Below are 17,371 nucleotides of genomic sequence, written 5' to 3'. Positions count from 1 at the left end.
TCCCCCGCCGCAGCAGCCCCCGGGCTGGGGCTGGGAAGAAGGGCCATCTTTCCACGGCAGCCGCAGGCCTGGAGCTGGGGAAAGTCACCTCTTTCTCTGGCTGCCGCAGCCCTGCACATCCCAAATTCCCCCCACTCCCTTCTTCTCACCCCACTGCCCCCTCCCACATACCCCTTATTCCCCCCAAGGCCACCACCTCACCTTACAAGTGCATCTTCTCCAGGGTCCAGGCACCTAATTAGTGGAGCCACGCCTGCTCGGCTCCACTAGTTAGGTGGGTGGCCCTTCATTCTCTCGCGTGCAGCCGCCCTGGCACTCCTTAGAGGGAACTATCCGCAGACCAGTTTGAGAACCTCTGGTCTAGTTATTACATAGTCCTGCCTTGAGTGCAGGGGACTGGACTAGATGACCTCTCAAGCTCCCTTCCGGTCCTACGCATGCATCTATGATTCTAGGTTACTACAGAGGAAATGAGGGGCCAGGCATCACATGGGAGAGTGTCGGGAGCCCTCAAGGGCAGCCCAGGCCTTTCTCATTAGGGTTTAGTTCCAGAAGGTGGCCTCCACGTAGGTCCAGGCTCACTGTTAAGATCTCGACTGGCTGGATCCCAAGCTCCGCCAGATGAGATTCCCACTGGATGGCCCCTCCCTAATGAGTCCTGAAGGCTGGGATTCAGAGCAGGCTCTTTCTGTGGGCCATGGGTCTCCTGTCCTCATTGTCAGTTCTGCAGCATGGCTCAGGCAAGTGGAAACTACCCTGGGTTATCCAGAAGTCTTTATAAATAGTCCCATATGACCAACACAAGCAGCAGCACTTGCACAGTTAGGAAACAGACGGATAACACGACGACAGCATTTTATGTCTGTAGCTCACCCTGACAGATCCCAATGCACTTCACAAGCTACATTCACAGAGCACCACCGAAATACAGCCACCTCTGGGGTGGAAGCAGCATCCAGGCGGCACACCACAACAGAACCGAGGGGTCATTTTGGCCAAGGACAAACATCCATTCCCCCGAGATCAACACGGGATATTTAGTGGTTGTGCAGAGCAGAGGGTTAGAGAATAGAAATACGTCTCCTTAAGTCAGCATCTCATCCCAGGTCCAAACCCTCTGCAGACCCCTAATGCCACCAAGTTATGAGCTGGTTGGGATGTACAAGACTGGGAACCAACTGGCCCTCACTTGTGACCTAGGCTTTGGCCCCTCTACCCCATTCAAGCTACTCTGCATAAAGCGCATGCGTAACTAATGCCTGCTCACAGGCCACTGCATTTGGCATTGAATTCCTAGCTTCAGTTTAGCAAGAAGGCTGCACGCAGCAACACTGCCTGCTCTCAGCAGCGCACTGCCGCAGTAGGTGGACTTTCTGCAGCAGCTCCCAGCACATTCAGAATGAGGACTTGCATGGAATTACACAGGAGGTGAAGAAGCCAATCCACACGGTATCCTTCTATCCTAGACACTTCCAGGCCCGGCCCCCCCTTACTGCAGCATCTAAGCACAGAATAGCTCTGCGGCTATAAAGCACCTTTATACAGATCTACGTGCATGCACATTCCGAGGGGATGTACTGCTTTGACAATAGCAGTACAGTTAAAGTGTTACACAACTCACCTGTGGACAAGGCCGAAGTGACTAAGAAGGTCACACAGGAAGACTGCAGCAGAGAGGACAATGGAACCCAGGTCTTCTAGCCCTGAAGGCGCGTTGGAAGTAGGGTCGCCAACTTTCTAGTTGCACAAAACTGAACACCCTAGCCCCGCCCCTTCCCCAGGGCCCCACCCCCTGTTCGCTACATTCCCCCTCCCTCGGTGGCTCGCTCTCCCCCACCCTCACTCACTTTCACCGGGCTGGGGTAGACGTGTGGGAGGGGGTGAGAGCTCTGGCTGGGGTGGGGCTGGATATGAGGGGCTTGGGGTACAGGAGGGGGCTCCTGGCTGGGGCCGAGGGATTCAGAATGTGGGAGGGGGCTGAAGATTTAGGCAGGGGATTGGGATGCAGGAGGGGGTGCTGGCTCTGGCGTGGGGCTGGGGATGAGGGGTTCAGGGTGTGGGAGGGGGCTCTGGGCTGGGGATGCGGGCTCTGGGATGGGGCCAGGGATGAGGGGTTTGGGGTGCAGGAGGGTGCTCTGGGTTTCAGGGGGCTCAGGGCTGGGGCACAGGCTTACCTCGGTCAGCAGCAGGGCTAAGGCAGGCTCCCTGCCTGTCCTGGCACTGCATGTGCCCCGAAAGCAGCCAGCAGGTCTGGGTCCTAGCCAGGAGGGCCAGGAGGCTCCACGCGCCACTCTCGCACACAGGCACCACCCCCAGAGCCCCATGCCCCTCCCCCCCACCTAGGAGCCAGACCTGCTAGCCGCTTCTGGGGCACAGCACGGTGCCCCAGGACAGGTAGGGACTAGCCGGCCTTAGCACCACCGACCGGATTTTTAATGGCCCGGTGTGCAGTGGTAACGGAGCCACCAGGGTCCCTTTTTGACCGGACACCTGGTCACGTTAGTCGTAAGCACTGCCTGACCCTCTCTCTTCCATTGCATTACCTGGATTAATGCAGCTAGTGAGGTAACCAAGTTCAATAGTTTTTATGCCACCGCTACATTTTCAGCATGCACCAAAGCTTTCTACTGAGAACACGTAAGTGCCCAGAGATGTCAGAGCAAAGCTGAGGGCTTTTGGCACCTGAGATAGTGAGCGACATTGGAATGAGCACGTTTCTGCTGCAGTGATTAACAGTGAAACAGCCAAACATTACCGTGCCATTGGTAGATTTAAAAGCTAATGAACTGTTGATATGAATGGGACAGTTCACAACTCTCAAGGCTACTGATGCAAGCTGACTTGCCAAGCCTGCAGACAACAAGCATTGCTTTTCACAGCCAGAGGGGCTAAAGAGGTTTGCAAATTGAAGTCAGACTCTGGAGCACATGCTGGGGTGGGGTGTGGTGCCTGCAACAAATTCCATGGCCACAGAATACACAGGCCCTGCCCAGGGCACATGTACAACATACTGCAGGGCTGGAATCGGATCAGCTTCTGGCTTCGAAGTAAATGAGGTGTCACACACCTGAAACCTTGACCTGCTTCCAGGAGGGATGGCCTCACTCCCTTTCTTCCCTCTCCCCACCACAACTCAAAAGCTGCCTGGCTACTGCAATGGGGTAGGGGCAAAGAATATCTGCTGCACCACCTCTCCCCTCCACCCCCAGAAGACAGCTCCAATGCCTGCCTTTGCTGCTTAGCACTTTCCCCAAGGAACAGTAGAATTAAATTGACCCCCTTGTGTCAATTTCATTGATGTCCCCAGGGTTTTGGAACAGCAACACTGCAAACAGAGAAGATGAATCAGGACTCATTCCACTCCTGTGGAAGCTCTGAGAAGCAGCCATGGAACTATCTGTAGATTCAGAATACTTAAATACTCTGCCCAGTTCTGGTCACCCCAGCCCAAAAAGGATATAGTGGAACTGGACAAGGTTCAGAGAAGGGCAATAAAGAAGTTCAAGGCTATGGAATGGTTTCCATACAAGGAAAGATTAGAGCAGGGGTTGGCAACCTTTCAGAAGTGGTGTGCTGAGTCTTCATTTATTCACTCTGATTTAAGGTTTTGCGTGCCAGTAATACATGTTAACATTTTTAGAAGGTCTCTTTCTATAAGTCTATAATATGTAACTAAACTATTGTTGTATGTAAAGTAAATAAGATTTTTAAAATGTTTAAGAAGCTTCACTTAAAATTAAATTAAAATGCAGAGTCCCCTGGACCGGTGGCCAGGACCCAGGCAGTGAGAGTCCCACTGAAAATCAGCTTGTGTGCTGCCTTCGGCACGCATGCCATAGGTTGCCTACCCCTGGATTAGAGAGATGAGTGCTGTTCAGCTTAGAAATGAGATGGCTAGGGGGGATAGGATACAGACCTATCAAATCATAAATGGTGGTGGGGGGGGGAGAGAAATGTTATTTACCCTCTCCCACAATAGAAAAACCAGAGGTCACCCAATGAAAATAATAGGCAGCAGGTTTAATATAAACCAGAGAACGTATTTTTCCACACAACACACAATTAACCTGTGGAACTTGGCCATCACAACATCCTCTGGCAATGAAAGTATAACAGGGTTCAAAAAAGAACTAGATAAGTTCAGGGACGAAAGGTCCATCAATGGCTATTTCCCAAGAGAGTGAGGAATGCAACCCCATGCTTAAGGCAAGCCTAAAGCCCTGACTGCCAGAAGCTAGGAGGGGAATACGGGGTGGATCCAACTGCCCTATAATGTACATGACCTGAAACACTGATACTGTCAGAGACAGGATACTGGGCTAGACTGAGCATTGGTCTGACCCAGTGAGGCTATTAGTATATTCTTAAATTGTGCCCATAAGCGAGAAAGACATTAACAAGTTATTTTTCTGCTGCCTCCCCCCAGTCTGCTGCCATGTGAGTGCTGAAAAGAGGAGCCCACTGGCTCTTAGGCCTGGTCTACACTACAACTTTAATTCGGATTTAGCTGCGTTAATCCGAATTAACCCTTCACCCGTCCACACTACAGAGCCAGTTAATTCGAATTAAAGGGCACTTAAAATTGATTTCTGTACTCCACCTCGACGAGCGGAGTAGCGCCTAAATCGATTTTGTTAATTCGAATTAGGGTTAGTGTGGCCGCACACCACCGAATTACTGTGGTTAAAGTAATGGGGTAGTGTGGCCGCACACCACCGAATTAATGTGGTTAAAAACCGAATTAATGTGCTTAGTGTGGCCACGCACAATCGAATTTATACAACCTGTTTCCCAAATTCGAATTATCTAAATTCGGATTAATCCTGTAGTGTAGACATACCCTTAGCCTCAAAGAAGGACGGAAGTTGGCAGGCAGCCAGCTCAGCTCCCATCTCGGTACAGAGGAACTGCAAAGCTGCCAGTTACCAGCCACTCGTGCACATGTTGAACCAGCACCACCTATTGTTTAGGACTGTAGCTCTCTCAAGGAGGAACAGAGGTCAGAGTAACAGGAGACTCCTTCCCAACTAATGCTACCCTGGCCAAAGACAGATAGAATGTGAGCCAGGAATGAAGCTCAACAACAGATCAAGCATAATATTTGCGAAAAGGGGGCTAACCAGCGTGGCAGAGCCTAATTTGGCAAAAGACCCACCTATGCATACTAATTAGGAAGGTGAGGTGACAGATGAGTGAGTTGCTTTTGGGGTGGGACAGAGAGCTCGCCTACCACAGAGAAATAGAGGGAAAGCCAGCAAGGGGAAAGGGAAAGGAGCACCCAGCTGAGATTCAAGGAGCTGGAAAGGCCATGAGGCTGAGACATCAATACAACATGCTGATGCCAAGTGGCCTATTTGTGCCCTAGTCAGACTAAAAAAAAATAGAAATAGAAATTAATGGAGATATCCCATCTCCTAGAACTGGAAGGGACCTTGAAAGGTCATCAAGTCCAGCCCCCTGCCTTCACTAGCAGGACCAAGTACTGATTTTGCCCCAGATCCCCAAGTGGCCCCCTCAAGGATTGAACTCACAATCCTGGGTTTAGCAGGCCAGTGCTCAAACCACTGAGCTATCCCTCCCCCCCGAAGCTTTCGAATGGGACCCGCCTCACTCAGGTGGTGTCAGGTGTAAAATGCTACTTTATCCCCGTGGAGCTCAGACACCAGGATGCCCCTTTTCACTTCCTATCTGAGAGCGGGTCACGGCCTCTCTAGAAGCCCATCCATTCCTTCAGCAAAGGGCTGGGACCCAGGCTGCCTAGCAAGGCACAGACGCCCAGACTCGCGGAGACTCTCCAGCAGGGCGGGCGGGAGGGGGCACCCCACAAACCCCAACAGGGAGACCCCCGGCTCAGCAGCCCCGAGGAGCCACAGGCTGCAGGGGGAGGACAAGGGACGAGGCCTCCCCCCCGCCCCAACGCCGTGGCCATTGGGAGTAGCAGCGCCGCCCCCGTCGCACCGGAGGGAGCGGAAGTCGCTCTGCCCCCGCTGGGGCGCCCGGGATTCGGCCTTGGCCGCCGAGCCCTAGCCGGGGCGGCTCTGGCCCGGGGCCCAGGACAGCCGGGTTAGCAGCCCCTGGCTCGGCCCTACGGCGGGCTGGGCTGGGCACTCCGCCCGGCTCCCAGGCCGGGGGCTCCCTCCGTCCCCAGCGGGGCGCCTCGGCCGGCCCGGGCCCCACACTCCCGGAGCAGGAGGCCCGTGGCCGGGGAGTCGGGCTGCCCCCTCCCGTGTGCCCGGCCGGCCGGAGCGAGCCCCCGGGCCCGCCTCCCGCCCGCCAAGCCCGCGCCGCTGCCCGCTCCGTATTTACCGGCGACGGCTTCGCCTCCACTTCCGGCTCCTGCGATCGCGATCATGTGACACCGGCTCCCCACCTGACTCGGAGCCCGGAAATGTGTCACGGGGCAGCTGCGTGCGGGGCCAGCGAGAACCATCGCTTCCGGCGTGCACCACGGCAACGAAACAGCGCCCGTCCCAGCATGCACCGCGGCCCCGCAAAAACTACCGCTCCCGGCATGCCGTGGGGCAGGGCCGCGCACTCCGCGAGGGCCAAGATGGCGGCGGTGGAGCACGTCGTGGCGGACGCCGGGGCCTTTCTGCGCGGGGCGCCGCTCCAGGTACCAGCGGCGGGGCGGGGCCTGGGGACGCTCGCCCCGAGCCGGGCCTTATTGGAGGCGGGAACGGCCGGGCCGGGCCAGACCCACGCCCCCGTGGCCGGGCGGAGCCTGAGGGCACCAGCGCCGGGGCGGGCCCAGGCTCGGGAACTTACCGAGCTCCTTTCCCGCCCCCAGGCTCGGGAGCCGGGTCAGTCAGTGCCCGCAGCACAGCCGGGAGCCCCGTGGCCCCTCCCTGAAGCCGCCTCGTTCTTCCGAACCCGCCTTCGCCGCACCCCGGCGAGGGGCTCCCCGGGCCGGCCGCGCCTTGGGGGAAGGGGTCCAGAGCCCTCCCCGGGCCCGGCCTTACCGCGCTCGGTCACATCCCCCGGAGTTGTCTCCTTTCCCGCCTGCCCAGGCCAGGCCCGGTCCTCTTAATCGCGCCTCAGACGGAACCGGTTCCCAGCCGTCATCCGCTTTTGTTGCCCTTTTCTGAACCTTTTCCAATTCCAGTATAGCTGAGATGGGGCGACCACATCTGCCCGCAGTAGTCAAGGTGTGGACGTACCACGGATTTATAGAGCAACAATATGATCTTTTCTCTCTTATTATCTATCCCTTTTTCTTAACGATTCCCAACATTCTGTTCCCTTTTCGACTGCTGCAGCACATTGAGTGGATTTTTTTAGAGAACCACCCTCAACGACTCCAAGATCTCTTTCTTGAGTGGTAACAGCTAATTTGGACCCCATTTTTTGTATGTGTAGCTGGGATTATGTTTTCCAATGTGCATTACTTTGCATTTATCGACACTGAATTTCATCTGCCATTTTGTTGCCAGTTTAGTCAGATCCCTTTGTAACTCTTTGCAGTCTGCTGTGGACTTAACTATCTTGAGTATTTTTATGTCATCTGCAAACTTTGCAAACTCACTGTTTATCCCTTTTTACAGACCCCTGGGGCACTCCACTATTTACTTCTCTCTGTTCTGAAAACCAACCATTTATTCCTACCCTTTGTTTCCTGTTTTTTAACCAGTTACTGATCCATGAGAGGACCTTCCCTCTTTTCCCATGACTGCTTATTTTATTAAGAGCCTTTGGTGAGAAACCTTGTCAAAGGCTTTCTGAAAGTACACTATATTCGCTATTCACCCTTGTCCCCACGTTTGTTGACCCTCAAAGAATTCTGAGGCCTGGTCTACACTGGGGGGAGGGGGCGAATCGATCTAAGTTACACAACTTCAGCTACGTGAATAACGTAGCTGAAGTTGACGTATTTAGACCTACTCACTGCTGTGTCTTCACTGCGGTTAGTCGACTGCTGCCGCTCCCCCGTCGACTCTGCCTGTGCCTCTCGCGGTGGTGGAGTACAGGAGTCAGCAGGAGAGAGCTCGAGGGTCGATTTATCGCATCTAGACTAGATGCAATAAATCGACCCCTGCAGGATCAAGCGCTGCCCGCCGATCCGGCGGTAGTATAGACATACCCTAAGAGATTGATGAGGCATGACTTCTCTTTACAGAAGGCATGTTGACTCTTCCCCAACAAATCATGCTCATATGTTTCTGACAATTGTGTTCTTCATTATAGCTTCAATCAAGTTGCCTGGTACTGAAGTTAGGCTTACTGGCCTGTAATTGCCAGGATCGCCTCTGGAGCCTTTTTTAAAAATTGGTATCCCATTGCCTATTCTCCAGTCATCTTGTACAGATGTTGCTTTAAGTGATAGGTTATATACCACAGTTAATAGTTCTGTGATTTCATATTTTAGTTTCTTCAGAACTCTTGGGTGAATATCATCTGGTTCTGGTAACTTATTACTGTTTAATTTATGAATTTGTTCCAAAACTTCCTCTAATGACATTTCAGTCTGGGATAGTTCTTCAGAATTGCCACCTAAAAAAATGGCTCAGGTGTGGGAAGCTCCCTCATCCTCTGCAGTGAAGGCTGATGCAAATAATTCATTTAGGTCTCACCATTCATGCTGTTAATGTACTCCCCACCCCACTAAGGACAGCAGAATAGTCAGTTTTTACTTTCCTTTCTAATCACTTCAGAAAGGCCTGTTCCTTTAGTACCTTGATCATCCAGTGGCCCCACCAAGACAGTGTCTTTCTGTCTCAGGCAGTGGCTACAGAGCAGGGGAGCCAGGCCTTCCCCTAGTCTGGCAGCCCCTCTCCCATCTGTGGGGCAGGGGGAGGTTGGGGTGTTTCACCACCTGGCTCCATGGTGATGGGCACTGTGTATGGGGCTGCTTTGGAACCACACCGTGCTGTCTGTGGGGATGGGCATCCCCATGTGCCTTCTGGCCTTGGAATCAGAGTCATTTGTCTGTTTGTTCCTAATATCAGGAATTCTTGTGTGTCTCCTACAACAGGACTTCGGTAGAAACATTTACACTATTAAGGAGGTGGTCAGTGAAATCCGGGACAAGGAAACCAGGAGGCGACTGGCCGTGCTGCCCTACCAGCTTCACTTCAAACAGCCCTTCCCTGAGTACGTTAAACTAGGTAGGTGAGCTGGCCTTGGGGACAACTAGCAGAGCGTTAGCTTAGTTGCCTGCTCCTAACTCAGTGTCCTTCCTGCCTGTCCTGGCACTTGTACAGCTTTTCTCTGAATAGGTATTTTTTTGTCATAGGAAGTGTGCCTGGATTCCGTTAACCGTAGCCTTAGAGCCACTGTCAGGAGGAAAGCCCCATTTCTTTATTAACTCCTGCTCCTGTGATTGAAACTAACAATTTTAAGAGTCCCAACATACTCTCACCATTCATGCTGTTAATCTACTCCCCACCCCACCCAGGACAGCAGAATAGTCAGTTTTTACTTTTGTTTCTAATTACTTTTGCTTCCTAGTTCTCATGCAGTAGCACAAGGCTGTGGTGTTTGGGTTGAAATCCCTCTGGGAGAAAGTTAGCATTCAAATAAAACTACTCTCATGGAATTTATTTCAAACATTCCACAGAGGAGATCATTGTCACATCTAAATGAGTGTAGTGGCAGTAATGGATGAGGAGAGGCATGACCGATTGTAGGAGTCTTTGATCTGCTTAGCCCATTACTACTAAAACCCACATCTTGAACCTAAAACAACCTTACTGTCACTTTTCAAGAGAAAAGTGATGCTTCGTCTGGATTCTTTCCAAATATTCTTGAGCTCAGCAGATAAATGCTCTTTGATAGAGTGGCACAGACCCTTTTACGCAGAGCTACTTGTAGGCCTGCGAGAAAAGCTTTTAGGGTGAGATTTAAAGAGAAAATGCCCTTAAGAGGATGGGGGCTATGGGAAGAATTCTCAATAGATGGGAATGGTTCAAGTGAAAAAGCAGCCTATACAGATACCAACCCAACCTCTGTATTTTGTATTTTTCTGAAAGTTCTAATTTCGTTAGTATCCATGTATCTGCTAACCGTTGGACTCACCCAATGACGGCACTCTCCCTTTGTTATAGTGACAGAATTTTCAAAGAAGACGGGTGACTACCCCAGTCTGTCAGCCACAGATCTTCAGGTGCTAGCCCTGACCTACCAGTTGGAGGCAGAGACTGTTGGGGTGGCTCATCTGAAGACCGAGCCAGAAAAAAAGGTAAACTCCCCTGGAGTGACAGACCCAATCCATTACTCTAGTGCTGGGTAGGTCCTTCAGGATTACTGCCTTCATGCGTGAATAGGCTTTTCAAAGGTGTCTGGTGAGGGTGTATAGTCGTGAGAAAAGTGAGGGGGATGTTTAATCCCAATTCTTGATGTAAAATTCAGTCTGCATCTACTGTCATGGCCTGGTGCCATGTCACCTTTTTGTCTGGTCTCCAAAAAGCTCTTCTGTTTTTAAGAAATATCTGGCTGCATTAGAGAACTTGTGTAATCAGATGTAATATTTTACCTAATATAATCACACCAGTTTCAATTCATGGAGGATCGGTCCATCAGTGGCTGTTAGCCAGGATGGAGTCCCTTGCCTCTGTTTGCCAGAAGCTGGGAATGGATCACTTGATCATTACCTGTTCATTCCCTCTGGGGCACCTGGCATCGGCCACTGTCGGAAGACAGCATACTGGACTAGATGGACCTTTGTTCTGACCCAGTCTGGCTGTTCTTATGTTAATTATTTTTGGTCATTTATTTCAAAATGTGTCAGCAAGTATGTCTAACAATACAGACAAAAAATTTCAGAAAATGTTTGACAAATAGATTCCTTATTAGGCGTATTCATACAGAACTTTGGGTAATAATTCATTTAAACTACAATGCAGAAACTTATTTCCCACACCCCCCAGAAGCAGTGCAAGGCTGAGGGGAGTCAGGGTAACGGAGGAGCTGAGAGAGAGGGAAATAAATTGCTGGGAAGGAGCCTGGGTGTGAACTTGGAGGGTTTTTGGGTATGGGTGGGAAATGTATGGAACAGGTTTTTTGGGGGGTAGGGAGGGACTGTTAGGGAGCTTCCCCCATGCAGACCCTGGCTGACCCCTAGTCTCTCAGATTCAGTCAGGCACATGTGTCCCTCCACCCCTACTCAGACACCCACTCCCCCCATCCCTATCTGTCTGTACCCCGACCCAGCCACCCTCTGTGCCTATGTAGCTCTGCACCCCCTCCCCCATCACCATGTGGCCCTGCACCTCCCCTCCCACCATGGCCCTATGCCTCCACTCCCATTCAGTCTCTGCCCCAGTCTGTCCTCCCCCACTACCCCTTATGAGCCCCAGTCTGACCTTCCCCCCTCCTCGTCCACAGCACTCCACAGCCCCTGTCTTCTGACCTGGCCCGCTGCAAAGAAGGCTCTGCAGACTCTCTTTTCCCTAGCTGGCTGGGAGTTGCTGCTGTGTTCTATTGGCACAGCACTCTCTGGTGGGCAAAAGGCAGAACTGCAGCAACTTTTCAGCAGAAACTTTTTTTTTCTGTGCAAAAAAAATAAAAATAGGCACAACTTATTAATTATGCACACATGCAATGGCACAGAATTCCCCCAGGAGTAATCTAATAAACCTGCATTAAAAGAATGTTAAGATTGTAAAACTCAAACACTCAAGTTAGGACATGCCAGAATAAAAATGGTGCCCCCTTGTGATTGTCTATTGTTATACGTTTTCTAATTCCATGATCACGTACTATTTTTTTTTTCCCTCATAGCCCAGGTGAACAAACAGCTTGCAGGATTGGCCCCATGGCTATAGTCCCCTTCCCCCTACCCTTCCTCCAAATAATTCCAGTTTCTATAAAATGTATAGAGCAAAAAATTAAATACATTATGATGCATGTAAACAGCTGTCCGTTAATAAACTATTGAATCATAAAGATTTACCCGTTAGAAGCCGGTCACTTTTTATGACCACACTACAGGTGATATCTATAACCCCACTCTGGCTCCTTTACACTGGATGAAAGAACAGAGCTACATAAAGGGGCTACATAAACCCCAGATTTGGCCCAGAGAGGATTCATAAGGTGTGCCCCTCATCTCCACCCCCCCACTCTATCCCTCACCTCCAAGTTCTGGGGCACAGCTTATGAACCAAGTTGCCTTGTAGTGTAAACATTACATAGTTGAGAGATCCTGGGGACTGAACACAGAGCTGTAACAGTTTGTTTCTAGCCATCGGTTAAAGCGCAGTCAGCTGCCTGCTAATCAACACCTTCCATTCCGGTTTGGAAAACTGTCAGTCAACTAAGCTCCATTGTTGGAGGGGTTTGTAGAGATGCCCCAGGCCATCCCCGTGTTGCTGGCTTAGGAACTAGCCCAAAGCGGCCCTAGTCGTACATTCTGCTCTGCCTGCCAAACTCACTGTTGCTCTTAATCCCCTGCAGGTTCAGCTGAGCTCCACCATACAGCATCCAGAGGCGCCTGTTCATGTCGCTGGGTTCCACCTGCCTTCCAAGGTAACTGTTTGCATTAGCTATGGTAGTGCTCTCGTATCCTCCCATGAAAGGTGCTAGTATGGGGCGGAAAAGAGCCTTCCACACTTATGAAGGCTCATCCTCTCCCATGGGGTAGGTAGAGATCTTTGTATCCTGGGGAAACTGAGGCAGGGGGCGGTTCGGGACTTGTCCAAAAATCTCACAAGTCAATAGCAGAATATACTCCTGGGGGGAGTCTGTGCCAAAAATTCAAAATTCTGCAAAAAATTCTGCATATTTTATTTGTCAAAATAATGCAACATAATCACACCAGTTTCAATTGTTTTGGTAATATATTTAAACTACAGTACAGAAAAAAGTAACTAACTATTCAGCATTTCCTAAACACATGAAAGTTAAGTTACAAACACTTGGTAACTAATTCCAGGATTGTAACTGGAATGCAGGGTTTTTCATTTAAATTGCATTATAGAACACCAAACGGCCAAAAAAAAAAGTCATTTTAAATTGCTCAGACTTTCACACATGAAAGTCATACAGTTTTTGCAAATCATTGGCCTGGACCTGGCTGGGTACTTTGGGAAGGGCTTGGTTTTGATTGTCCTGACATTTTGACTGCTTGTTAAATGTTTTATTTGCCCAAAAGTCCCCCCCCCCCTTTTTTTTTTTAACGGATAAGTAAAATAAATCCTGAGCTGTAATCTAACCCCATTGTGCCACTTTGGCACAAGAAAAAAGCGAGAAAGCACATAGACTTTCCTAGCTGAGGATTCCCTTACTGTCCTTTATAATAACGCTCCACATCACTCTGGCCATGTAGGGGCCTTAAAACTTGCACAGGTTTTATGCTCCTGCAGGAATTAACCGAGAATGGGAACAGTTAACTAACAATAGGAACATTAACAATGTTACTACATAGGCACCTTTACTTGTGCCTCTAGCCTGCTGTGCGTAATACAAAGCCTTACCCTTCCATGCCAGGGAGCTGCAGTCCGAGAGAGGGACAGAGTTGGCACGCACGTACACCCAGCCCCACGCCCTCCCCCCAGTGATCAACCACGCAGGCACTTTCCTGTGTCCCACTAACTTTCTTCTATTTGTTCAAACCTAGTCCAAGCACCTGGAGGAAGATGCGTGTCTGTCCACATCTGAACGTGGCCTGCATGCAGCAGCAGAGGAGAGCCCAGAGTTCAGCTCCTTCCTGTACTGGAGGACCCCTCTGCCCAGCATTGAAGAGGACTTGCAGGAGCTGCAGGTGAGAGGCACAGGGCGCTCTTTAATTCCCAGCTCATTTCAGCTGCTGCCTCCTTGCTCCCTGGTTTCTGTGGATTCTCTTGCTGGCTCACTCCTGTCTAGCTTTGTGGCTGTTAGGTTGGTGCCCCCTTCTCTGGCATCACTCATCTCACTTGCCTAGGTGCTGCATAGGCCACATCTGACTGAGTGTCTCTCGCCCTCCAGAAAGCTGACACCGTTTCCATTAGCCCAGAGGTACCGGCGAGTCTCCAGTCTGGGGAGGATCAGGAAAATGCTGGGGAGGACGGAAGTGAAGGGGACAGTGATGATGGAGAAGGCTGGATAACTCCTGACAACATCAAACGGATCCAGCAGGGTATGGGGCATGGTGATGCTCCTGCCAACGTACAGGTCGGCTGCGTGACCACAGACTTTGCCATGCAGGTAAGGAGGGACTGTGTGACTGCAGTTATAACATGCCTAGATGAATGGGAGCCAAAGCAGCGGGTCTTCTGCAAAGGGAAGATTCTGTCTCTGCTGGACATCACTGAGCAAGTCAGCAAAAGAACGGATAAAGGAGAAGAACTAGGGCATGTAATTCATTAGGGCTTTCCAAACCAGCAAAGTGCCTGGGTCTGAAACTGGCTGGGGCAGAAAGGGCAGGAATCAATGGTCAGTTTTTAACATGGAGTCAGTGGAGACGCCTGAAGCCCCCAGCACAGGAGTGGAATGCCAGAAAGATCTGCACTCGACTGCCCTGTAATGCACTTGCCTGCACAATGAGAAAAGGGGTGAACAAAGGCTGTCGCCTCACTGCAGATGGCATTTTGGTTAGTTGGCTCTAGAGAAGAGATGGGCCCCACCCAAGCTAGGTAAATAGAGTCAATATCTGGTTTTAGGGCATAAAATAACCTAACTAATAGGGGTTAGGAAGAGACGCACACCCCGATGGGCAGTTTATTGCATAAATTGCCCAACACCAGGTGTCTTGAACTTTTTTCTGCTGCAGCAGATACTGGCCCCTGAGAGAGAGGTTCCTGGCCGAGATGGACCCCTGTGGACTCTGTCTACACTGTGGTAACAAGACTCCAAGGTTGCAGTGAGTGTCTTCAGCTGTACTGGGGAGCAATAGTGCCTTACCCCTGCTTTGGCCATACAACTCCTCCCAGAACTATCTTTAGGCCATCCGCAAAGCTGGTTCTGTCTCAGAGACCTGCCCTCTGCTACAATTCTGTCAACGTGCATTGTTGTTCGTAGGTTGATTGGTGCCTCTAAGAGCTGCCTGGAGGTTCCTCCTACAGGGTTTTCCCCATGGCTGTTCCTTCTCCTTGCAGAACGTTCTGCTCCAGATGGGTCTCCATGTGCTGGCAATGAATGGCATGCTGATCCGGCAAGCCAGAAGCTACATCTTACGCTGTCATGGCTGCTTCAAGTACGTGTCACAAGCATCGGAACCTGCTGGTGAAGAGCAGCGCTGCTCTTGCCGGGGAGGTGTCAGGGGGGTCATTGGTGCTTAGCCAGCTGAGTGGTGCAGTATAAATGTTAAATAACACAGCTGAGTGCAGACAGGGGGAAGCTTTCCCAAGACAATTAAGCCCCGGTATCTCAGTCCTAACAAGTACTATCCCCTCTTAGCCCTGGGCTTCCTCAGAGCAGGGACTGCCGCTTTATCCAGCTTGTGTGGCGGAGTATCTGGGGGATAAATGCCAGTCACAGGTTAAGTTGGGACTGAACAAACTCACTCAGAGTGTGACCTAGGTCCTGAGACTCCAGTAATGAAAAACAGGTGCATTAAGCCAGCGCCTCACCTAGCTCCGTGGGTCGCCTTCCTCTTTCTGGTTCTTGTGCACAGAGGACTGGCTCCAGCCTCTCTCAATAGCCCAGACCGTCCGGTTGCTAGAATCCTGCTTGTGGAGAGGGCTGCAGCCTGTGGAGCCACCCTGTGATACTGGAGCATTGAACCACTTCTGTTTTCTAGGACAACGTCTGACATGACCAGGGTCTTCTGTCCGCACTGTGGCAACAAGACACTGAAAAAGGTTGCAGTGAGCGTGGGTGCTGATGGCACCCTCCACATGCACTTCTCCCGCAACCCAAAAGTCCTGAACACACGAGGGCTTCGGGTGAGTAGCTCATCATCGGGACTTAGGCACAACATGCTGGCTGGTCTGCTGTCATGACACAGCCTAGTAATCATAGCAACATTGAGTGAGAGCCACTTGGTCTCTTGTTAATGGCTTGGAGCCTCAGGCACAGAGACCTGCTGAGGATGTTTTCACTCTCCAGTGGTGAAACAATACAGGGGTTTGTTTCACTTGTGCTATGGCTTGTTGGCATGGAAGGAGTTTCTCAGATTAAGACCAGCAGGGACCACTGTGATCATCTGGCCTGGCCTCCTGCGTAACAGAAGCCATAGGATTTCCCTGAATTAATTTCTGCGTCCAGTAGCTGTGGTTGAACTAGAGCACATCTTTCAGAAAAACATTGTCTTGATTTAAAAGCTTCCAGTGCTGGAGAATCCACCATGACCCTGGTAAATTGTTCCAGTGGTTAGTTACCCTCACTTAGTTCTGGCCTACATTTGTTCAGCTTCAACGTCGAGCCATTGTTCTGCCTTTGTCTGCTAGGTAGAAGAGCCCCCATCTTAAATTTTGGTGCCTTATGCAGGTACGTAGACTGATCCAGTCACCACTTCACAGATCACTGCTTGAGTTCACTATTTGGGGATGAGTTCCTGGGAGGAGCCGGCCTCCATCTAGTGTCCTGGCTTTGCAAGGGGACTCTGCTCCTTAATGACTCTTACTCTCTCCCACAGTACTCGCTGCCCGCTCCCCAAGGGGGGAAACACACCAGCAACCCCCACTTGGCTGAGGACCAGCACTTTCCTCAGCAGCGGCTTTCCCGGAAGGCAAGGCAGAAAACCAATGTCTTTGACCCGGATTACATTGCAGGGGTTTCTCCCTTCGCAGAAAACGACATCTATAGCCGTGCAGCCAACCTGCAGATCCGGGATGCAGCTCTGGGTGCAGGCCGGCGGCGCATGAATCCCAACGCAGCGACCAAGAAGTTTGTGAGGAAGAGATGAAGGGAGGGGACCCCGCTGTGATCTAGCTGCATCATGAGGGAAAGGCTGTTGACTCGGGGCAATAAGCAATGCCACATTTTCATGTCTGGTCTCAGAAGGATAAGAATTGTCACAGGGCATCCCCGTGTGATTCCAAAGCTTGCTGTGCTGGCTGGATTCCGAGGGGGTTTGGGCCACTGCTTCTCTGCTCAGCCGGCCGTCTAACAAGCCAGGAGACACCTGTGGCTGAGTAGCAGCATTGGGCCTGTTAAGTGATTTGCTGAGATGAGGATGCTGAGCTGCAGGAGGAAAGAAGGTGGTACTTCATCAAACTGGATCTGAAAAGCAAACCTGCTGCTTCTCCCAAGCTGTATTTCAGCATGTTTAATAAAGAAGGGAATTGCATTCCATGTGTTTCACTTCAAGTGGAAAAGGGCCTGGAGCTGTTGGCTACATGTGTGTGGACTGAACCATCTGTGGAAGTAGTAAAGGGTAGAATTTGGCCCCATATTGGCCCTTGCCTGAAGATGCTGGAAATGCAGCCAATGCTCAGGGTCCCGTTAAGAGACCAAGTGGGGTGGTCGTGTCTGAGGTACACATTGTCCTTGTTACGGATCCCTTACCACTGTGCTG

The 17,371-nt window shown here is 51.1% G+C and overlaps 2 protein-coding genes across 2 annotated transcripts in view; one reads left to right on the top strand and one right to left on the bottom strand.

The window, feature by feature from the left end:
- Nucleotides 1-6,356, bottom strand: part of LOC113409370 (NEDD4-like E3 ubiquitin-protein ligase WWP2) — an 84,772-nt gene extending 78,416 nt beyond the window's left edge. The window contains exon 1 of the mRNA XM_026663193.2: nt 6,307-6,356. The gene's annotated coding sequence lies outside the window, so the exon portion shown is untranslated. The remainder of the gene's footprint in view (nt 1-6,306) is intronic.
- A 156-nt stretch (nt 6,357-6,512) lies between these two features.
- LOC112118525 (RNA-binding protein NOB1) lies at nt 6,513-17,156 on the top strand. Its single transcript, XM_024216884.2, has 9 exons — nt 6,513-6,613; nt 8,969-9,101; nt 10,041-10,174; nt 12,391-12,462; nt 13,553-13,696; nt 13,900-14,118; nt 15,009-15,106; nt 15,653-15,797; nt 16,490-17,156. Exons 1-9 carry the CDS (start codon nt 6,551-6,553, stop codon nt 16,757-16,759), a joined length of 1,278 nt encoding a protein of 425 aa, XP_024072652.1. The 5' UTR covers nt 6,513-6,550; the 3' UTR covers nt 16,760-17,156.
- The last annotated feature ends 215 nt before the right edge of the window (nt 17,157-17,371 follow it).

This window comes from Terrapene carolina, unplaced genomic scaffold, assembly GCF_002925995.2.
Source record: "Terrapene carolina triunguis isolate 2854851 unplaced genomic scaffold, T_m_triunguis-2.0 Scaffold32862, whole genome shotgun sequence".
In the NCBI taxonomy this organism is placed as follows: Eukaryota; Metazoa; Chordata; order Testudines; family Emydidae; genus Terrapene; species Terrapene triunguis.
The sequence above is the reverse complement of the archived record's forward strand: the minus strand, read 5'-3'. Positions and strand labels throughout refer to the sequence as shown.

Excerpts from the sequence above, each read along its gene's own strand:
- LOC112118525 (XM_024216884.2), top strand. The coding sequence starts at position 6,551 with ATGGCGGCGGTGGAGCACGTCGTGGCGGACGCCGGGGCCTTTCTGCGC. Across the intron at positions 6,614-8,968 it reads TGCGCGGGGCGCCGCTCCAG|GACTTCGGTAGAAACATTTA; the intron begins GTACCAGCGGCG and ends CTCCTACAACAG. Across the intron at positions 13,697-13,899 it reads AGGACTTGCAGGAGCTGCAG|AAAGCTGACACCGTTTCCAT; the intron begins GTGAGAGGCACA and ends CTCGCCCTCCAG.